The following is a 23,644-nucleotide window of genomic DNA, read 5'->3' as shown; positions in this document are numbered from 1 at the left end:
GTAACCCAATCACAAAAAGACAAACATGATATGTATTCACTCATATGTGGATTTTAGACATAGAGTAAGGGATTACCAGCCTACAATCCACACTTCCAGAGAAAGTAGTAGACAAGGAGGACCCTAAAAGAGACAAACTTTGCCCCTTGGAGAAGGGGAAAGGGTCACGATCCCCTGAGCAAATTGAGAGCATGGGAAGAGGGGAGAGGGAGCTATGAAAATGAGAAGGGAAGAAGAGGAAAGATACAAAGGGCATGAGGGAGCAGAAAGGTTGAGTCAGGTATAGATTAGAAGAAAGGATATGTGACAGGTAGGTTTTTAGTTGGGGGGTGGTAGGGGAGGAAGGGAGGGAGAAGGGAACTGTGATTGTCATGTAATTCAATCTTGTTTGTAATTCAATATATATATATAATATATATATATATATATATATATATATATATATGAACATGCTTGTGAAAACTGGCATTTGCTCTGAGGACCTGAGTTTGGTTCTTAACACTCACATGGGGCATCTCACAACCACCTTATAGAGTCTGAGGGCATCTATATTCATACATGCACATGCCTTCTCCCCAATATTAAAATCCAGGGAGGGGAGTGTCTCAGATCTCTTCCAAGACAAGCCAGAGTCTTCTTTGTCTTCTGTGAATGAAAGCCTAAGCCAAGTGCTCTGCCAGATGAAGGAGGAGGGAAAAATCCAATAAGTTTCGTCTAAATTACACAAAATGATAGGATTAGAGAGAATCTGCACACCCGCCTCGGCAGGGAAAGCGAGCACAAGTGCAGCTCACCCTTGAAGACTGTCTCTCTGAAGAGCTGCATTGGCTAATGCTTCGTGCTGCGTTCTATCTAGTGCAGAAAGTTTCTCTCTGCAGAAGCCTTGCTGAGTGATCACTGCACAGATCACTTAAACCACTGGACTGCTTTTGTTCTGTTTCAATAAAAAGCCTCTTGGATGTCTGGTCTTTGAAAGGGGGAAAAATACAACTTGTTCAGGCGAACAGATCAGTGGGTGGTCCTTCATACATAACCAACACCATGGTACCATGCATTAGAAGCCTGGCATGGAATCAGACAGTCCCAGATGAAAAGAAAATTCGCTTTTATTACAACTAACAGAAAGAACTGAAGTTTTAGCCCAACACTGGCTCAGACACCAGCTCCATAACTGCCTTTTATTTAGATGTGATAAAACAAATTTGACAAGAGCCAGTTTTCACAGTTCTACCACTGATATCAAGACTCTTGTTTTTGGCCAATCGATTTAACTAGGCTTATGTAAGATAAAGAAACCAATATAGGAATCCTAGTTAATCTTACATTAGTATTACTAGGTAAGCTATCCCTCTGCTCCTGTTGGCATTTTCATACCTCTTATATTAAGTTTTGTGTACCATAAGACTTGTAATTCAGTTACAAGCACTTGTCATATCCTGAGCATCAGTACCCACTTCTGGCTTGCTCTCATTTCTCCTTACAACAACTAGAAACACTTCATGCCTAAGTTCTGTGACATTTCAAGATTCCATGTATCCCTCCTCCGTCTCTCCCTCCTGCCACCTTTTCCATCAGATGCCTATTTTGAACCAGACACCAAGTATATACTGAGATGCCAAAACATGGCCATGTGTGGTAGGGAAAGAAATAGCAAACAATCCAGTGGGTGCCTGTGTCGTAGGGATACACAACAAAATCACTCCTGAGCTGTTTCCTGCAGGATGAGTTGGAAGCAGCCAACTGAAGCAGGAATGTTGGCTGGAAGGGTATTAGGGTGGAGAAAAGAGCAATTCACAGTCTGGGATCATACAATGAACATACTTCAGGGGTTTTCTTTAGGCCCTAAATTGCCTGACTCCGTATAAGACACAAAACAAAGCACTATGCTGGACACTTCTTTAGTCAGGCCGGACTCTGTTTCTACCAGATTTCCCCCATTTCTTTCACCTGTCACTTTTGCATTTTACCATGCCAGCCCTTCTTGGTTCCCTGAAGGTGCTCTGTGTCCCCGTTTCTAATTATTCTCATTTACTTCCTTCTGTGTCCTTCTAGGAGTGCCCTTCTTCCTCACCCTTTCAAATCCTTCTCACAGGTCCCCCCCTTCCTCAACGCTGTGCTGTAGCCAACTGCACCAGGAAGCAACCTCCCTTGGTTACAGTGCTTCAGCCTGTATTGATTTAGGAAGCACTGGACATATTCTGAGTTTGTTGGCCTCATTCCAATTGCTCGATATTGCCTACAAATATATGAACTTCAACTTTGCTATAGTATCTATGATGATATTAGGTATAAAATTAGGCAATCAGAAAGGATGGTTAATAGTAGCTATATAAAACATTAGATTTGTTTTGCTCTAGATAGTGTTCTAACTGTACTGTACATAATTGTATTTCATCTTTTAGTTTTTTTGAGAGGTGGTCCAGCTATGTAGCCTTGACTTGCCTACTGCTCATTGTACAGCTCAAGATGGACTCTGATTTGTGGTACCAGCTCTGCTTCAGTCTCCTGAATGCTGAGATTATAGACATGCACCATCATGTCCTGTGTATCTATCTAATTCTTCATTTTTTCATTGTAGAGTTTAGTCATACCCGACTAGACATGGTGGTACCTATTCACTTAGCACTTGGGAAGTAGAGACAGGGGGATTGGGAGTTAATGGACATCTCAAGGCCTGTCTAAAACAAACAAACCCCCCAAATACCAGGTTTGGTGAAGCACACCTGTAATACCAGAATTCAGGAGGCAGAGGCATGAGGATTGCTGCTGCAAGTTTGAGACAATGTGGTCTATATCTTAAGTTTTGTATCAGCCAAGGCAAATAACAAGACCCTGTGCCCCTAACAAACAAACAAACAAACAAAAGAATTTGGGTTTACTAGAAATCTAGTCTGGACTTTTGTTCCCTAGAGGCTATGTGGCCTCATGGAAAAGTCTACAGATATGACTTAAGGTAGGATTTTGAAAGGGTTATTAAATATTGAGGTTAGCTGTGTGGAGGCCCAGCCACATGTGGACACATTAGGCCAGGTGTCCAGAAATGCTTTGTAAATTGTCACGTATCAATCCTGGGAAGTAATGCTGTCTGTGACCCCATAGGGAGTGAGCAACTGGAAATTATATGTTTGGAACATTCTTATCTTGAACCCTATATGCCCTTTGTCTGGGTTGATTGTGATCTATAGCCTTGTGTGGAAATATACAAATAACCAGGAACACAGCAGTCAGTGAGGTCTACGAGTTTCAGCAAATTATCAGACATACAAGAATCTTGTGTTATCGCAGTAGAGGTGGGCTTCTGGATTGTGTAACTTTGCACAGATATTATAACTAGCTCCATTTTATAGACAGGGAAACTATGGGACAGAAAGCTTAAGTTCTGACTCAAGGTCAAGTAGCTACTAAGCCTATAGGCGCTAGGAGCAGAAGTGAAACCCTGAATGATGATGTTTCTGCACTTCTTTCCAGGCAAATAAAAATGAAAAATATAGACGAATGATTGGCTCTGGTAAAGGGGTTCGACAAGCAAGCCTGGCAACCTATATCTGATGCTTGAGACCCATACAAAGGTAGAAGGAGAGAACCAACTCTACAAAGTGGTCCTCTGACCTCCACATGTTGGTGGAGACCCAAATGGTCCCATACACACAATATACACAAATACACCCAAAAATCCACAATTACACACACACACACACACACACACACACACACACACACACACACACACACTAACAAAACTGAAACAAAACCCTCCAAACTCCTAAAAATGGATACATGTACACACACATGTCTCATCATGTATACAATATCACAGTGTGCCTGGTAAATACATGCAATAGTTTTATATCAAGTAAAATAATAAGAAAATAGGATAAGACACAAAACATTAAGAACAGATATAAAAATAGACATATATTCTTAAATGGCCCTGTCTAGGGCAGGTGTTTCTGGTGGGAAACAACACAAGGTGTCACAGATTGACTTCATACTTGGAAACCTCTTGGCTAACTTTGCAGTGCTGACAGATTAAAGAGGGTTTGTTTTTCAGAGCAGGGTCTCACTCTGTAGGCTTTGTAGATCAGAAAGACCTCACACTGTGGCAATCCTGGATGGCTCTGCAGTGTTTACAGAGAAGTATTTTGTCTCACAACCCAGACATTTCATCTCTACAAATTTGATATGGATAAGTGAATTTGCATGTTGAACTATTTCAGTGGGTTGAGCTGAAAATATAGCAATTTAAAAAGCTTTATGTGAGAAACGAGCCTTATGGCTAGAAAATACAGTAAAAGCTTCACTTAGGAAATTCCTCACCATTCTTGGGAGTTATTTTATTGTGCCTAGCCTTTCCATGTTAATTACTTCTATGTGACCCAATTCAAAATCATTAGCTGGAGTCACCTGACTCCAGTCTGCCCCTCCAAGTGCCTGTCTTCCCTCTGTGCTCTGCAAGTACTTAGCACACCCTTGATGAAGTGAGGTCACTGTGTGGGAAGAATCTCTGCATCTGTCTCCATCACTGGACATAAGGCAGTCAGGACAGGGTCATGTGTAATGCATGTCCATCTCTCTATTCTCTAAGGTGCTGAGTACATGTGTGCAGAGGATATGCAAACACAACCTGAAGGGACAGACACTTAGAGACCTGCTTAATGCCAGTAAGCTTGGGTCCCTTGATCCTTTTGCAAACCTCTCTTAGGACCATCCATCTTCGTCTTACTGAGAGAGCTCCTTCTCGATCCCTTTTTATCCCGAACACCTGTTTACCCCCATCTTCACTTACTGCCATTGGTCCTTCTGGCTTATCTAGGGCAATGAAGAGGAATGTGCCAGAAGACATAGAGGACAAAAATAAACCAGGAAGGATGACTAAAACAGCAGCTATGACAAAAAAAAAAAAAAAAAAAACCTGCAGTGAACAATTTAAACAGAAAAGTCCTGGAGACTAGATTTCCTGAGTTAGTTTCTCACAGCATCTCCTGGGGCCTCCCACATCATACATTCATTAGGTCCCTGGAGAACTGTAGCATTTGTAGAGAAAATGACTTCCTATTAACAAAGTTAAGCATCCTTAGGATAGTCAGAGATAACCATTCGAGCCAAGATTCAGGATCAGGGGAACCTTTTAGGAGTCTCCCAAACCAAAGAACAGCATCATTATACCTCATTGCCAATCCAAGGGGATCAACTTCAACTCTCAGGCTTGATTAATTTTCATGAGCCACGTGGGAGAGTGTTAATAATAACTATCAAACTGCCAGCAAAATCTGAGAGAGCCATGTGGCTAATTTAATTTTTAATCAGTTGCCTATTGAATTCATAATTAGTCACAATACACCAAAGCAATGTGTAAAGCTGAAACCTGGAAGTAGAGGGCCTTACTCAACAAGAGGCCCCCCACTGTCTGAGGAGCGATATAACCCAGGGACCTGGTCTACCAATGCCTGACTGAAAGGAAGTTGCAGGAAGGAGTGGTTTCATTGTTTTCTGGGTGCTTTCCAGATCTAAGTGATTTTCAAATGAAATATTTATTTGTAGACACATATAAGAAGAGCTTCTCTGGCCACAGGCACTACTCCACAGGCCAGTTTTTCCTTAGCTATCTGAAGAAACAGAAAGATCGTACCAAGCCTCCCTTCCCCATGCCTCTGGAGGGTACACAAGAATGCCATTACCTCATATGATCTCCAATTCAGCCCTCATATCCTGATTATCCAAGGTTTAAGGGGTTTCAATGCCATCCCTGAGAGGTATTGTAAAGCTCTATCTGTAAGCATGGGTGTCTCTTGTCTTTCAAAAGATATTCCTGGTCTTCAAATGTCCAGTGAACTCTGCTCCCTATCCACAAATAGACACCGTCTAAATCAGTGGTTCTCAACCTTCCTAATGCTGCGACCCTTTAATATTCATTGCTACTTCATAACTAACTTTGTTACTGGAATGAATTGGGCTATAAATGTCTGATATGCAGGATATTTGATATTCGACTCCCATGAAGGGTTGTTCATCCTCCCCCCCCCCCACGCCAAGGGTTGTGAGCCACAGGTTGAGAACTGCTAGATAACTCACTTAAAAGAAATTCCTCTTTGTTCTGCTCACTGATGCTCCTCTCTGTCTCCAAGCAGAGGGTACCATCTTTATGAGAGTCAGCCCTCATTGAGGGGAGCCTTCTCAACTCTGAGGTACTCCTGTTTTCCTTAACATTTTAACATAAAAGAAACAAATAATAGTTGGGCAAACCAGACAAATATTTACAGTAGGAGCAAAGTTACATTAAGTTAAATATTCTGCTACAATTCCCTGGCTCTTATGGAGCCCCTTGGTGAAACCTCAGATGTCAGTGTGTGGGGAAAAGTGGTATTTGACGATTGTGGTAAAGCAAGCCCAGTCTCCAATTCACAGAAAGCCTGTGTGGTGCACAGAGCCAATTGTCACCCCACCCCCACCCCTAATGCTGCAAAAGAAGTGGTTGGGGAAAGAGTTCAACAGTAAATGACCTAATCCAAGAAAAGCAGGTAGACGACTCAATCAGCACACAAAAGAACAGGCCCCCTGAGACTTGACGTTCAGGACTTATTTCTTAAAATAGGTAAAAATCTTAGTTGAAATCTAAACAAAGTTATACTTTAAAGGAGGGGTCACTGAGAATATGGTTCAGTAACAACATTCCTGGAGTTCAGGGTTCCATCCCCAGCACTGGCTGCACAAAACTAAGTATGGTAGCACACATGACTCAAGAGCTGGAGCCAGGAGGATCATCCTTGACTACATATTGAGTTCAAGGCCAGTCTGGAATGCATAGGAATTTGTTTCAAAATCAAAGCAAAAACAGGAATGCCAGTTTAAAAGTTGAATCATCTGATATTGCATATAATAGCTTTGGTGAGTACTGGGAGATGGGCCAACTGTGCAATTAGGACTTAGCTCTGAAATCATCTCCACTATGCCATACCCCAAGCCTGAGATGGCCTCCATGCACCTGAAGCTCAGCAGGTTTGGACTAAGCAGATCTGCTTCTCATCAAGGCTCACACCTGTTAGCTTCCAGTTCAGATATTCTGGGAATGTCTCCTCCTCCTCGATGCATAAGTCACTTTCCCACCTGTTTCTCTTTCTGTTTAATCACGAAGTCCAGTTGACATTTATTTCCTCCCAAGTGTCTCCAGCTTCTGTCCTCTCTCGGCAGTTCACATGGTCACTCTTCCTCGGGTAAGATTGCTTCCTACTTGGATGACCTCCTGACATGTACCTTGGTTGCAGCTGTTACTTGTTCCCATACAGACTGTACTGCAGCCAGGGAGACCTTTCAAACCACAATGCTGACATTTTCATTCACCTGTTTAAAACACTTCCTCATCCCACTGTTTGTTTCTTTCAGACAGTCTCACGAAGCCCTAGCTGGCCCCATACTCACTATGGAGACTACGGTGACCTCCCCCTGAGTGCTGGGATTACAGGTTTGCACCACTCTGCCCTGTTTTATTAGGACTTTGTGTGTGCTTTTCACAACTAAGCTCCACCTCCAAGACTCCTTCATACTCTTGTTAAGGAGAAGTTAAGCCCCTAACACAGATTATTGGATGGCTAAGTACTTAATGACCTTACACCCTATACTTTCCCCTTTATCAACTGAGGCACATCTATAATGAATTATTTCAGTGCATTAATGGGCCTCTCTGGGCTCCAGGATCTGGTTCAGACACCCCTGCCATATGCTCTTCCAGATGCAGCCTGAACCTTCCCTATTATCTTCCATGGGCATTATTCTGTAACAGGCTGATTAAATGTGCATTTCTCCAAGTAGCTCTTTGAAGGCAGGGACCATGTTCTTATCAACAGTCTTTGAATTACTAGTGCCCAGGAGAGAGCCTGCTGCACAGAAGGTAATCGACACATGGGTTGAACATAGTAAATGAAACAGAGCCAAAGCTGCTTGTCTTGTTTTGTTTTAGCTGTTTTCTTTTTGCCCCTAGCTAGCTCTAACAGCTGATGGGTTGTTTTTGATTCATTTTGCTCTGAGGCAGTGGTCTTTCATCAGCTCTTGAACAAAGTTTTCAGTGGCTGTCTTGAGCATAGAACTCAATTTCTGCATGCTGTGTGAAGCTCTTTAGGATCTTGCTCCTTCCTGCTTTTCCAGCCTCATCTCTGTCCCTTTATTTAAATGAAATCTATTCTAATCGCAGCAGATTGTCTGGGTTTCTTCAAGGTCATCATCGTCTTCTATACCTCTTGTGCATGACTCTCCTCCTCCCCTCTCCAGCACTTTCTAGGTTGTTATGAGTCTACTCAAAGGTCACCTTGAAGTCGGGTAATAAGAAAAGGAAGATTGAAGGGGCTCAGGAAGAGAAAGGACACTTCCAACCTGAGTCTGGTTGAAGTTTCCTAGGAGCTGAGGGTTAAGAGTTTCAGCATAATTACTATTTGCTGGAAAAGGCACCTCCACAATGTTCCTTTTATATATATCGATATTTCCAAATGAGAAGTTAAAATAGTCTCCAAAGATACTTGGGCATATATGAGACGTTTCTCTTTTCCAAGATGTAAACATGTAATTTTGAATGTTCTTTCACAAACAAGACTTGTAAACTAACCTGTCTTTATAGCAATAACATGTCTTAATTCCCTTGTGAAACCCTTTGACCTACAGTTGTGATGATATATTGTTTATGATCTAATAAAGCCAAGCTGAAGATTAGAAAAGCAAAGCAGCCAGCCAGCAGCTCTTACCTCTACCAAGGCTGAAATGGAGATCCTGTCTTCCCTGTGAGTAGAATCTCATATGAGACCCTTTGCTTCTTTCTTCCTTATATACCTCTCTAGTGCTGGGATTAAAGGCCTGACTCTGTTACTCTTTTAGACTGATTCATTCTCATGTATCCCTGGGGGGGTTTGAACTCACAGAGATCCATCTGCCTCTGTCTTCTGAGTCCTGGGATTAAAGATGTGTGCCACCACTGCCCAGCTTTTATGGCTTTTCATTCTGATCTTCAGTGGCTTTATTAGATCATAAACAATATATCACCACATACAGTTTTACAATTTTTACAATTTTTTTCAATTGTAATTTCAGTCAATAAACCCCAGGCACTACGCTATGATGCCTTTAATTTCCTTGAAATATTTTGAGATGTACCCTCAGGAGCTTCCAAATCATGTATATGCCCATTGTGAAGACATTTAAGTGTGACTTTTTCTTGAGTCACCCGAAATCAAGAATATATTCACTCCTTTTTGAAGCATTTCTCTTTCTATTAACCCACACACTCTAATCTATGTTAAAAGTCTATAATCTTCAGTTGGGCATGCTGGCATATTCCTGGCACCCTCTTTTATTCACAGCACTTAGAAGACAGACGCAGGAAGATCAGGAATTCAAGGCTAGCCTCAACTATATACCAAGTTCACGGCCTGTCCCAACCCCCATCCCAAGCAAGAAAAAGTCAACTTCAAGTCTATTTCCATACTGACTGATGTGACATTCTGTGGCAAAGAGTGAGCAGAGTTTTCTTTTTCTGGAAGGAACCACTCTTTGGTATGTTATGGTTCCTGACCCCTGCTCCACTGGTCATGGAAAGTCTCTTGCTTTGCTTTCCTTCTGGGAACAGGACTGGGAGCCAGTTTCCCGGGTGTTACAGATTCTATGCATTCTTCTCTGCCATGTTTGAATTTTAATTTTTTCTAAGATCATCATCATTCCATGAAGAATATTTCACCTAATCTGATACAATATGTGGCACAAAAATAAGTATTGTGAATTCATGACTTTCCTTTAAATGAGTTATTATTACTTTTATACATAGGCAATGAGCACCAGAAAAGGCACAAGTTTTTTTTTTAAAAAAAAAACACTGATACTTAAAGTCAAATTAATACTGCATGCTCATTAATTCCCAGGAGGCTGTACAAGGCCTCTGTTCTTGATCTAAACTCAACCCTAGGAAAGACTGAAACAGTCCCCGAGTTCACCTGTTTGTGTTTGGCATTCTTCCTCATCTGTTTTCAATTGCACTTTAAGAATATTGCTTTTAGAACATAAGACTTCAAATAATACATGTTCATAAAATATTCATCTGGGTCTGACAGAGTCCTGAATATTTGAGTTCCTCCATTACTGCAGACTATGGCTGTACTCCAAAACACTTACAGGGTACAATGGCTCCTTCATTCTCTCTTTCTTTCATCCTTGCTGGCTTGGAACTAACTGTGTAGCCCAGGCTGTCCTCAAATCTGCAGCAATCCAACTATGTCAGACCTCCAAGTGGTGTGACCACCCTTCTTGGCTCTGTTTTTTTAAATTTTAATATTGTTACATCTGTTCAGAAAAATATGTATAGACTAGAGAGAGTGTATACACACACACACACACACACACACACACACACACACACATTCTAGAGTAATCAGAAATTGCAAACAGTTATTCTTTTAGAAATTTTCTGTTCCTAGAAGATAATGTATACCCAGAGAAGAGGCTCTATCTCAAGAGTTGACATGACTTTGATCCAACTTGGAGAGCACTGATGGCCTCTGTAACCCAAGCTGTTTCCTCATGATGTCACCTGGAGATCTGCAAATGTATTCCTTCTGTACTATTTGATTCTCAGGGTTGCTCAGCAATATAATCTAAAGTCTTGAAACTTTCTTTCTTTCTTTCTTTCTTTCTTTCTTTCTTTCTTTCTTTCTTTCTTTCTTTCTTTCTTTCTTTCTTTCTTTTTGAGACAGGGTTTCTCTGTGAAACAATCCTGTCTGTCCTGGAACCCATTCTGGAGACCAGGCTGACCTCAAACTAACAGAGATCCACCTGCCTCTGCCTCCCAAGTGCTGGGATTAAAGGCATGGGGTACCAATGCCTGGCAGCCTTGAAACTTTAACATCACAAGTGAGATATGGCCAGCCTCCTACTTAGCCATATACATAAACACACAGAACTAGTGATGGATCCCTACCACCTAAGTTTGTTTCTTGATGCATGTGCAAGTTCACACCCACTTATTAGTATGTCTATAACTAATCTCTGAAGGCCTAGTGTGAAGCTGTAACTTAGTTGCCATCTGTAGAGTTGAGATCTTTCCCAAAGGCAAAGTTCTAAGAAGCTGAAACACATGACCCCTCCTACTTTTAGTGTGCCTTTTCTCTGAAGCTTCTTGGGGCTGGAGAGAGATGTGGAGATAGGTGATCTGTCACACTGGGCAGAGATCAGGTAAGGCCATGCGTTAGAAAGCAAACCTAGGGCTTTCTTTCGAAGGATGTCTGGCAGAGGAGCATGCAGAAAAGAGCCAAGGGGCTGTCGGAGGGAAGGGTGGCAGAATTTTCATGAGGGGTGAGCAATAAGAGGCATCAGAATTTGGACCCTCTTAGGGGGAAGCCAAGATCACAGTCATTGTGTGGTAACTGTGCAGGAGTGCATGTGTGTTGCTGTGTCGAGGCTGATGCTCCTGTTTGCAAGGATGGTGAGTTCACTCCTATAGTCATGGGTAGGGGCTGTAAGATACATATAAAGACAAGAACAGAGGAAAGCATTCTGTAATACCTCATTCTAGAACAGGAAGAAAAATGACCTGGTCAAGGAGGGTGAGTGCTAAGGGCATGAGAGCAGAAGCTCTGAAAACATGGCCTAGGAAGAGGTCTGGCAGCTGAGTTAGGGGTAGGTAGACAAGACAAAGTCAATAACTAAAGAAGATTTTTTTCCAGTGCTCTTGACCAGTTGTTTAAACTGAATTTAAGACTTCTTTGCTGTTCACTGCTAGGCAATCATTGGTTTCTATCCTGCCTCTAACCCTAGGGTTACCTCCTAGGGGCGTGGCCTGTCAAATTATGGTAATCTGATCAGAGGGACTCTCAGGGCTTAATTGGATAGTGGGCTCCTTAATTAGACTGTAAATTACCTGAAGGTATAGATTGCACCTCAGGCCTCTTTTCTTGGTCCATCTAGGCTCAGGCTTTGGATCTTGTGGTTGGCTTTAAAAAGACACATAATAACAATTGTGTGGGGCTTATTTTGAACCAGAAAGCATACTATGTCAATTAGTTCTCAAAGTAAGAAATTAAGGTGGGATACTTTATCTTGCTCAAGGTTTACATAGTTGAGAGGGGTGCGTCCAGGTGGTGCAGCAGAGCACTTATATTCTTAACTAATTCACAATCCTGCCTGTATTTATTTATTTATATTTTGTGGTGCTATTGGGAATGAAACTTGGGGCCTGGTATATACTAGGAAAGCAAGTGCTCGACCAGAGCACTTTCAGCATTTTTGAGACACTGTCTTGCTACATAGCAAGGATGGCCCTCAACTTAAGAGCTTCCCATCTCAGCCTCTCTAACATTGAGATTACAGGTCTTCACCACTTCGGCTAGTTAAGGATCCCCTTTTTAACTGATACAGGGGTGTCCTGAATTCTTGCTCTTTTTCTGTGATGTTGGGACAGGCGTTCAGGAAGTGAAGAGCAGAGAAGACTGTTCATGGGAGTGCTGATGTTGAAGCTGCCCTGTCTTCACCATGACTACCCAAAGTGAAAACAGAGCTGGACTGGTAGCACAGGTTTGTGACACTGGCTACTCAAGTGTGTGAGCAAGAAGATAGTGAGTATAAACAAAGTCTGCCTGGGCAATCTAATAAGACCCATTCTCAACATAAAAAGTGAAAAGATGGCTGGGGATACAGGTTGTGTGGCCAAGTGCTTATTTACCATGTGTGAGGCCCTGGGTTTATTCTCCAGTACTTCAAAAACAAACAAAACAAAATGAAAAGGCATCCCTGCTGAAGAAATCACTTGGTGTCTTATGATAAGTTTTAATTATGGAGTCAGCATTATCTGGTTTAGCTTTGCCCTTGCTTTTTCACATCCTCAAGTCCACCAGAAGAATGGATTGGTTCTGGGTTCACCTCAGAACTCTGTGCCCATTCAACACTGCTACTTAGTCTATTTTGTTCACCTTTGAAATGATTCCTGAATTTCTTTTAGATGCACTACACTTGGTGTGACTTCCGGATCTGAGCAATGGTCTCTTCACCCTGGTCCCTCTCACCCCCAGTGACTTCATCTCCATGTCACCCAGATGAGAGTATCCACAGGGAGGGGAGGTGCAGAAATCACTGAGTGGTCATTAGTTCAACTTCATAGAAAACAACAGGATCCCAGAAGGGTAGGAAGGAAGAGAGGGAACCTAAAAGCCAGCAACCTGAGAAGACAGAGTCATCTGGGAACTGGACCTGTGACTGTCACCCAAGACAGGATGGCCCTGAAGAAGGTGCTTAAGGCAGGGACAGGCCAGGTCAGTGGGAGAAAGGTGAAAAGGAGGAAGGAGAAACAAGAGCAGGAGAGACTGCAGCAGGGAAGGTGAGATGCTTGGAGCTGACAAGGGAAGAAGGAAGGCTGAAAAGGATGCTGGACCAAAAGCCTGTTTTATTTCTAACTCTCCCAACCCACCTCTTTAGCTTAGAAATTTTCATTTCGAAGGCGCTTGTGACAGGGCCTGTCTAGGGCTTCAGGAATACAGTGTATACCAACAAGCAATGGATTCAAAAGTTTTCACATGGCCTCATGTGGCTTTTTACCAAAGGTGAACCTTGGCAGTCTGTTCAGTTTAGCTCTGATCATATTGGAGAAGGAGCTGGGCTCAGGAGACTGAGGTAGGAGGATAGCTTCAAATGGGAGCCAGATTTGGCTATATAGTGAGCTCAAGTTCGGCATGGGCTACAGTGTGAGTCCTTGTCTCAGAACACTAAAATTAAAAAATAAGCAACACAACACGACAGAAAATGATGACTATCGGACACCGACATTCTTACTCTGCTGCCTTCTGAATGATTCACTCAACAGTCACCAGTGTCTGAGCTTCTACCACTTACTCAGTAGAACTGGGGTCATAAAGAGATACAGAGACACTTTCAGCAGCCAATTCACAGGCGAGGAGAACAGTAGGTTGAGAATGCCACAACGAAGGGACTGACAAGGGCCATGAAGGGTGAGCAAAGGTGCCTCAACTGGACTATTTTATTGGGAATTGCCCCTTCCCAAACTCATTCTTCAAATAATATCCTCACAGTCCTAATCCAACCACCTCTCTCTCTCTCTCTCTGTCTCTCTCTCTCTCTCTCTCTCTCTCTCTCTCTCTCTCTCTCTCACACACACACACACACACACACACACACACACACACACACACAGAGTCTCATGGAGCCCAGGCTATCTTAGAATTCCCTCTGCAGTCCAGACTTGCCTCATATCCAGAGAGACCTTTCTGGTGCCCCAGCCTCTCAAGTGCTGGAGTCAGAGGCTCGGGTTACCTGAGCACTACTCAAAACTAGGTCAAATGTCATTTTCCCGACAAAGCTGAGGATACCAGATGGAATTGCTCTGCCCATCTTGTTTCTCTCTGTGACACATTATTGGTATCTGTTTTGATATTTGTCATGGATTACTCTTAACTGTACATGGTGGAGAGGTCTGCAGAGGTAGCTATACATTGCTGGGTTATAAGCATCTTTAGAAGTGCGATTTTCTTCAAATGCACTTAGGATATGATGAGATGAAAATTAGGAGGCTAAAGAGGCTCCTGCTTCATCTCAGAGAATCATGTCTTTGTTGGAACCAAAATTACATTATTGTTTTAAAGGGACATAAAAGAAGGTCCCTCAGACCTAAAAGGACTCAGCAATCCTTTTCAATATTTCTTTAACAAGAACCTGTTTTTAAAACCATAAATCAAGCTGGATGGTGGTGGTGCACAACTTTAATCTCAGCACTTGGGAGACAGAGGCAGGCAGATCTCTGTGAATTCCAGGTCAGTTTGGTCTACAAAGCAAGTTCCAAGATAGTCTGGGCTGTTACATAGAAAAATTTTGTCTTGGAAAACATACCAACACCCCCCCCCCACACACACACACAAACAAACAAAAACCAACCAACCAAACAAACAAAACCCAATCCCTAAATTAATCTTTAATGTGAGAAAGATTAAGAATTTCTTTGAACTCAGTATATTTTTAACATGTTTACTTTTTGAGATGAGTCTCATTCCATAGCCCAGGCTGGCCTGAAACTTACTATGTAGCCCAGGCTGTCATAGAACTTGCAGCAATTTACCTGTTTCAACTTCCAAATGTGACTCACCATGTCCAGCTCTTTTTTTTGGGGGGGGGGGTCGAGACAGGGTTTCTCTGTGGCTTTGGAGGCTGTCCTGGTATTAGCTCTTGTAGACCAGGCTGGTCTCGAACTCAGAGAGATTCACCTTCCTCTGCCTCCTGAATTCTGGGACCGCCTGGCTCATATCCAGCTCTTAATAAGTATCTTAATCACAAGTGGAAATGCCGCTACTTCATACCATGGCCAGAATCAACAGCATGACCCAAGACCCTTAAACTCAAGAAGGTGCTTCCCAATAGACTAAATATTTTAATAAAGGAGAAAAAAAAACATTGTTGAACAATAAAACAAACAAAAAAGGAAGAAAAAAGTAGTGCAAAAGTAGAAAACAAATTCATTCAAAATCAGTATACAGCCAAGTATTCACACTGCAGTCCCAATCAGCTACTTGGGAGCAGAAGATGAAGGATTTTGGTTTAGTTCCAGGCCAGCCTGGGCTACAGAGTGAAAGCATGTTTTAAAAAAATGAAAGAAAGAAAAAGAAAGGAAAAAAAAAGTATACATTACATAGTAATAAAAAAAAGAAAAACTCAGAAAATGTCACTAACATCAAGGAAAGCATTTGTATAATAAATTTTAATTTAAAAAGTAGCATTTATAATTTCAAGATCCTTTACCTTGTAGCGTTCAAATGACTAGACATGGTTGGGGAAAGAGAATAACTCTGAGTTTCTCCTCCAAGATATTTCAATATGTTCGAGTGACTGTGGGGCTTAACAGGTGGGGTTAACAGTTGCGGAAGTAAAGTAATCCTCCGGGGCTCTGTTGAGAGCCCACATCTACACGTGTTCTCTCCCGTCAGTGCCTAGGCACATGCAGCAGGTGTTCCTACATCTGACACAATTAACTCCATCCAGATCCATGACAGCCAGATCCCTCACCCTTTCCCCAACCTTTTCCATGTCACTGCTGCCATAGCCCCCCTCTTGATGGATCTGGCTCAGCATACAGACACATGGGAATCAAAGCATCAATGTGAATTTCAGTCTTACTGGGTTCCAATTCAAATCTATCTATCTATCTATCTATCTATCTATCTATCTATCTATCTATCTATCCAACTATCTTTCTAGCTATATATGTTTATATCTGTTTATATATATGGTACATATATGAATATATGTACCTGTTATCATTCATATGCCTGGTATGTATATGTCTCTCTAGAAAGCTTTCCTTTGTATCTAGCTAATGCTCAAACTGATATATAATTGCTCAGATGAAAACCACTAAGTTCAGGCTTGGTGTGGTGGAATGGGCCTGCAATCCCTGGCATGTCAGAGGGACAGAAGGATCAGGAATCCCAGGCCAGCCAAGGCTAAAGAGACTCTGTCACAGACAAATGAATAACAACAACAAAAACCCACCCAGTTTTTACCACCTCTTTCACACACTGCAGAATGGTCCCTGGGAAATACACCTTTCAGCCAGGAACCATCTCTACTGCTTTCTACTTCCCAAGGCCCCTCAAGGGCACTGAGGCAGTGAGTGAGTGTTTTTGTTACATAAGCATTTAAATACTACACTCAGCATGTGTGTAATCTTGAGAAAACAATATACATTTTCTGGATGATAATTTCCTTTTCTTTCTTTTTTGAGACAGATTTCAAGTTTACTATGCAACAGAGGGTGACCTTGAACTCCTAATCTTCCTATTTGTACTCTGCCCATTTATTTGTTGCTGGGGATCAGACTAAGGACCTCAAACATGCTAGGCAAGTACTCCACCAACAGAGCTACACTTCAACCCCTAATTTCTTTTTTTCAAAAATAAAGGTATTAATATGCCTTGATTTCAAGGAAAATATAAGTACTTGAGGTAATATATGCCAGTGGGTACATCAGGGAGAAACTCATTGAATAGTTACCACCAGGCATGGTGGCCCATGGCTGCAATTTGGAAGGCTGAGCAGGAGACTCTCAAGGTTGAAGCCAAGCTAGGCTGCATAGGAGTGGCGTTTCTCAAAGAAAGGCTAGGGGGAAAAGTGTGTGTGTGTGTGTGTGTGTGTGTGTGTGTGTGTGTTGGGGTTGGTGGTGGTTCTGATGAAACCAGCAAAAATGCAGAGGAAGGGACAGATGATGGAACCCCCTTCCTAAATACCTTCCATATATTTTAATTTCTCATCAAGGCTAGGCTGAACCTGACTGTAAGCCTTTCTCTAGGACATATTAAAAGCTGGGACACAGTAAAGATAACCAGCAATGAGGAGTGGGGGTATTCATGGGCATTACTTAATATTCGAGTTTCTTGTTCTGCGCTGACATACCTGGGGAAAAGACATCTCATAGTAGTAAATGCAATGTGTTCGGGGAAGTTAGGACACAATTCTTTTCCACTTACACTCACAAAGCGGGGTCAACAAACCATGAGTGTTTCATAGAGCTAATACTGAGTTCCCAGTATGGTGGCGGTTCTCAAGAATTTTGTTTCCTCTGGCAATTCTGGTAACTGAAATAAATGCTAGATCAAGAACAAACACCCAGATTCTTTGCAGTGTCAGTCAGAATTCACAGTCAAGTCAAGCCCAGTAGAGCTACAGTTTGAACTGTCCAAAGTATAAGGAAGAAGGAAGTCCAGCCTACCCGGACATGCCCTGAACGACATGGTCATTTAAAACCTGCCTAAGATACCATTCTGTTTGCAAACATGAACTACCCGCCATATCACTCAGCAAAATAATTCCACTGAAGAGCCCGAAGGCAAATGACTCATGTTAAAAGTGTCCCATGTATCCTTTTGGAGATGACTCCATAGGCATCAATTAAACATGGAAAAGATGTGTTCTAAAGCATGGCCATCTGGCATTTCCCAAGGAGCTGTAGTTAAGGGCCAGTAAAACAGAAGGAATCGTAACTGTAACAAGATTTTGCAACCTTTCCCTTGTTCAGCCGCAGTGAGGGCCCATGAGGACAATGATCCTGGAAGAGCTCCAAAAGAAGAGGTTAGCCAGGCAAAACCTGCATCAGAAGCCAACATGCCTCTTCCCCATGCATAGAAAGCAGATGGAAGTGGCATGAGGTCATCTTTTAAGGCAGAAAAAAAGCAGGGAATGCTCGGGAGTTTGCCTGATAGTCTAAAGGTGAACTTTATTGCTACTTGTCCAAGAAAGAGAAAGGACTGGCCCACCCTTTGCTCCTTGGGTGCTTTCTAAGACCCAGCATCATCGGACTTCATTCACCTCACCAAGTCAAGCTCAGTGTGGTCTCAAAATCCTTCCTAGGATAACTACATTTTAAAACACTTTTGGTGGAAAGATTAACTAATTACATGAGAATGATGTCAAGCTTGAAAGTCTCTATCAGGGAATGCAGCAGGAGCCAGAGGTGCTTTTCAAGGCTACAGTTCTAGATCAGCCAGGCAAACACCTGTGTATATATAGACAAAGCTTCAAACACCATCACTTCATCACACCTAATGACTGCCTGTGAGGACAGCTTGCATCCTCTATTTCTGGCTTTTTTTCAACAACAAAACAGTGTGCCTTCATATTCAGCCTCGACTCTGAACCTACTTTCTAACATTTATCTGATTTTTTTTTTACACAAGGTCAGATAAATGAGAAAAGAAATTTTTCTGTTTTAATTTTGATCCAGAGCTAAGATTGTTAACGACTTTTTAATCCATTATCCTTGATCTCTCCAGTTTTTCCTTAAATGACTCAAGTCAATGAGCCCTTCACATACTCGGGGCTCAATATTAAGAAGGCTAACATTCTTAGACTGAGGCTGTATGGTATAAACAGAATAAAAACAACAAACAACAGTGCCATGACTCCATTCTCCCGACTGCCCCCTTTGCCAGTGATGCTGTCTGCCCAACTCTCTTTAAAGCAGCTACCCGCCTATTAAGTTTTTTTATTTGGAAATAAAAGAGATAGCTGACAATTACTGTTTTTCAACACAACAACAAACAACCCAGCCCATTCACCAACACTAAAAATGGCAGAATTAAACAACAGTGTGAACAAGTAGTTATAGACGAATACCTGGGATTGCCAGATTGGAAAGGGGGACGTTGTGGAGGTGAGGGGGGAGCGAGGCCATCCAGTCGGCATTGCAGACCTCCGAGGCCGCCTTTGTCCCGCTGGGATTGGGAGAGCAGATGGTCCCCATCCTGAGTTTCCTCCTGGCCTTTCTAAATGCTAGCATCCCTCTTGTCCACGAATTAGACAGGCTCAGCCCAGTGCCACTCACTCTGTGATCATCACCGCCCGGGGCTCTCTAGACATTTCCGAGCCACATGGGTCACGCAAGCCTTTTCAAGATGCTTTTCGGGCTCGGGGATGGGTTAAATAGGTGCTTCCCTACCCGCTGCGCCCGCAGTCCCCACCCTCTCCGCCTCGCTTCTGAGATCCACTCCTTTAATCTCCTCAGTGTCCCTGCTCAGTTAAACTTCTTAGTTCCCCTCTGGAGACGGGGGAGGCAGGCCCGAAGATACAAACCTCACTGACACCCACAGCATCCAGGAAGAGCCACACCCGCAGCTACTCACACGACAGGTGCCCACGGGGGATAGAGACATGCCAGCGGGCTGCACACACGTGCGCGCCCGGGTTGCACCATCTCTAGTTCATGGGTGCTTCCGTGGGTGTCCCTGGGCTAGTACACAGGCCGGGCCTGCCTGCCACCCGCCCCCTGGCTTCTCTGCCCCCTGCCCTGTGCTTTCCTGAAAGGCTCTCAGAAGAGTAACCGGCGGCCCCGGGACTCCGGCGGCCCCGCCCCGCACTGCCGGGCAGATTTGCCAGGCTAGGCGAGCTGTGATTGGCCGCTGACTGGGTACGCTCTGATTGGTTAACGCCCCGGGGCCCGCCCCTGTATCCCTCTCCCACGCCTCCCTGCCTCTTAGCTCCTCCCGGCTCCACTCCAGCCTCTCTGCCTGTGGGCAGACCGCTCAGCGGCCTGCTGCTCCCCAAGGGGAAATGTGCACTGCGGCCGGCTGGCTTCAGATTGATCTTTCCACCTAGGTCTTCGACGCGACCACAAATAGTTAGTTAGCCCCCTTTCCTCCGCCTTGCCCTCGCGGTGGTGAAAATTACCCAGAAAGCACTCCATTTTCCGCAAACCACCGAAGCAGCTGGAACAGGAGAGCCAGAGAGGCCGAGAGAGGTGCGGCGGCTCATATTTGGATGGGAGGAACTACGGTTTGTGTTTGAAACGTTGCAAACTGACAGTTCCCCTACACAGCCCGCTGCCGCCGGGCGGTGTCATTTTTTCCACTTTTCAGAGGAGGAAATACTGGCGTTTTACATTCGTATTGCTGTTGTTAGGAACCTTCTTCTGAATTATTTGTCCCAGCTGCTTTTCACGGTATTACCACAATGCAGAAAGGGTTCTTCACAGTGTTACCACAATGCAGAAAGGGTGGCTGATAACACTTCCTTTTAATGGATGAAACAAGCCCGAGGCAGGTCACATGGGGCAGCCTTTGCAAACCTCATTTTGAAATGAGGTTCCCTAACCTGATCTGTAGAACACAGACCCACTTCTCTGCTGCCTGAAATGTTCCCACTCCAAATAGTACTTAACTGTAGCAGAGAATCTTATGACCTGATATGATTGCTTAGAATTTTTACTACATTCATATATCTTATATGTTTATCTGCCAGTGTGCACATGTGGAGTTCAGAGGACCGAGTTCTCCAGTTCACTCCTTCCACGATAAGGAAGGGCCCTAGGAACTCAGGAGGGCCTTAAGGGAAAAGAAAACAGTGGCCAGGACTCACACAGCTAGAACACAAGAGGTTTGTGTGCAGAATCCTAGGCCGGCTGTCATTTAATCAGGAAATGACCTGACTTCATCTCTTTACCCAAAGGCCACCTCTACCACAGCCATAGCTGCTGATGCACAAAGATGCCTTTTGGCATACCATTTCTTCTTGGCTATTCTTAACATTTATTTAAACTAGCTTTACTGTATAAAATTACCAAGTCTCCATGGAGGAGTGTTGTTTGACAGCTCATTAGAAGAAAGTATATAATATTTATCTTGTATCTTCTGGTGTTTAAAGGGCATTGCAGCATATACTGTTCTTTTAACAATACCACAAGATCTTAGCAATATATCAACTAGCTGTTAGACTCACCAAAATCTCCCCCACACGACAAAAAGCCCCCTCAGGGGACTGCTATCTCAAGATTTGTTTTGGAAATTCCACCTTTCTGGTCTTCCTTTGAAAATGTATGTATGTATTTAATTCCCAGACAAAAACAGTTTTCTGGAAGCTAAGACAAACAAGATGTGTGCTTTAAATCCAGCTGTGAGGCATTCTTTGCAATGCCTCTTCTCCTGTAGTTTTTCTTGTTAATGAAGTGACAGGAGGAGTTCTGTTTGGAAGCCCTCCTTACATGAAGCAGGGATCCTTGACTTATCCTGCAGAAAATAACTTCAGGACAAGTCTTCATGAAGCAAAGCCAGAATTTAATAAGATTGGAATAGGGCTGGCATGTAGCTCAGTTGGGGAATGCTAGTCTAGAATGGACCAGGTCTTGGATTCCAACCCCAGCACCACATAACCAAGCATGATCCCAGCACACCAGAGGAGGAAACAAGATGACCAGAAGTTCAACATCAGCCTTAGGGACACAGAGAGGTTCAGGATAGTCCAGACTTACTATGTAGCTTACATGGTGGCTAATACCTGTAATCACAGCACTGGGGAGAAAAGAGGATAATAGATTTAAATGCAGTCTAGTCTACATTAAATAAGACCCTATATCAAGAAACTAAAACAAAGAAAGTGAGAAGGAAAGATGTAACAATAACTCTTTCCGTCAGCTGCCTGAGTTCTGCCACCACGTTAGGGCCCCCAAACAACACACAGAGTCTTATGTTCGTTACAATGCTGCTGACCATGACTAGGATTTCCCATTTTCTAGCGCTGTCTTAAGTATCAACCATAACCATTAATCTATATATTTTATAAGGACTTATCTTACTGAGGACGCCAGCCTTATGGGTCCTCTCTTCCTGGTGGTCACATGGTGACTGCCGTCTTTACTACATTTCCCAGTATACGCCTCGAATCCTAGACCCACCTATCTTGCTTTCCTATTGGCCAACAGTGCTTTATTTGTCAACCAATAAGACAAACATATACACAGAAGGACTTCCCCCATCAGAAAGAGATAAAAGCATTTAGGAAAAAAACCAGTCTTATATCCCCAAAAGTGAGAGTGAATTTCTTAAGAGAGTCATACTTAAGTGCCCCTCTTTGAGATGAAGGTCCTATTATGTAGCCCACCCTGGTCTTCAGCTTCTGGCACTCTTCCTGACTCAGTCTCCTGAGTGCTGGAACCAATAGATGAGCCAACCCACTCACTGACTTTGGGTGACTTTTGAAGTTATACTACTCAAGGGGTTTAAAAGATCAAGCAAAATTGGTTTGGTATTTGTCTTAGGATTACTATTGCTATGGAGAAACACCTTGTCCTGACCCAAAAGCAAGTTGGGAGGAAAGGGTTTATTTGGTTTACACTCCCTCACTGTAGTTCATCACTGAAGGAAGTTAGGCAGGAACTCAAGGAGGTCTGGAACTCAGAGCAGGGAGCAAATGCAGAGGCCATGGAGGGATGCTGCTTATTGACTTGCTCAGCCTGGTTTCTTATAGACCTCAGAACTGCCAGCCCAGGGATTGCCCCACTCTCAATGGGCTGGGTCCTCCCCATCAATCACTAATTGGGAAAAAGTTTTACAGGCTTACCAGCAGCCCAATCTTATGAAGGCATTTTCTTAATTGGGGTTCCTTCCCCTCGCTTGTGCCAAAGTTGACCTGAAACTATCCAGCATAGGTTTCCTTTCTTTTACTTTTGTGTTTCCTTTTGTTTGATTGTTTTGCACATGTGTGTATTTGAATGTTTATGTGCACACACAGCTATAGATATAGGTGCAAGAGCATGTGGAGGCCAGAGTAACACCAGTGTACTCTTTGATTGTACTCCACTTTATTCATCCAGTTGGGGTCTCTTACTAGACCTGGAGCTCACTAAGTTCAGCCCCTGGCCTTGATAGACTAACTATATGAGGAAAAATATTAGTGAAAAACAGAGAAAGGAGATTTATTCAATGTAGCCATATACATTGGGAAGATGTACAAAGGGATCCTGTGACCTAAGTCCATTTTCAGGGTCCTTATGAGGGTTAGGCGTAAATAGAAGATAAAGAGACATGCATTACTAAGCAGTCCAGACAAGTTGCATGTTGTGCCCCATCCCCTTCACCCATTGTCTTGGGTCCATATTTCTCCTGCAAGGTTATCTGGACAATTGTCTTTTTCCAGATATGAAAATTTAATTTCTTGAGATCCATTGCTTCAGTAGTCTGATTGCCAAAGAGAGAGGTATCTCCAGGTATCTCCAGACTGTACTCATTTCTTCTAGGCAGGCTGGTTACAATCTTGGTTGTCTGTGTTCTAATATTTTCCCTTTTTTCTTTCCTCTATTCCCTCCATTTTCTTCCCTTCCTTTTTCTTTCTTCCCTCTCTCCCTCCTTTCCTCAGT

The 23,644-nt window shown here is 43.1% G+C and overlaps 1 protein-coding gene across 4 annotated transcripts in view; it reads right to left on the bottom strand.

Annotated features, from left to right (window-relative positions):
• The window catches only part of Plcxd2 (phosphatidylinositol specific phospholipase C X domain containing 2), a 54,322-nt gene extending 34,467 nt beyond the window's left edge, over positions 1–19,855 (bottom strand). For all 4 annotated transcript variants that reach the window (XM_027412567.2, XM_035444526.1, XM_027412569.2 and 1 more), the window contains exon 1: positions 19,135–19,855. In XM_027412567.2, the coding sequence (XP_027268368.1) occupies positions 19,135–19,297 (163 nt within the window). In that variant the 5' untranslated portion in view covers positions 19,298–19,855. The remainder of the gene's footprint in view (positions 1–19,134) is intronic.
• Positions 19,856–23,644: the final 3,789 nt, after the last annotated feature.

The sequence above is a fragment of the Cricetulus griseus genome, chromosome 4 (assembly GCF_003668045.3).
Source record: "Cricetulus griseus strain 17A/GY chromosome 4, alternate assembly CriGri-PICRH-1.0, whole genome shotgun sequence".
NCBI lineage: Eukaryota > Metazoa > Chordata > Mammalia > Rodentia > Cricetidae > Cricetulus > Cricetulus griseus.
Note: the sequence above shows the minus strand (reverse complement) of the source record. Positions and strands in the feature narration are given on the sequence as shown.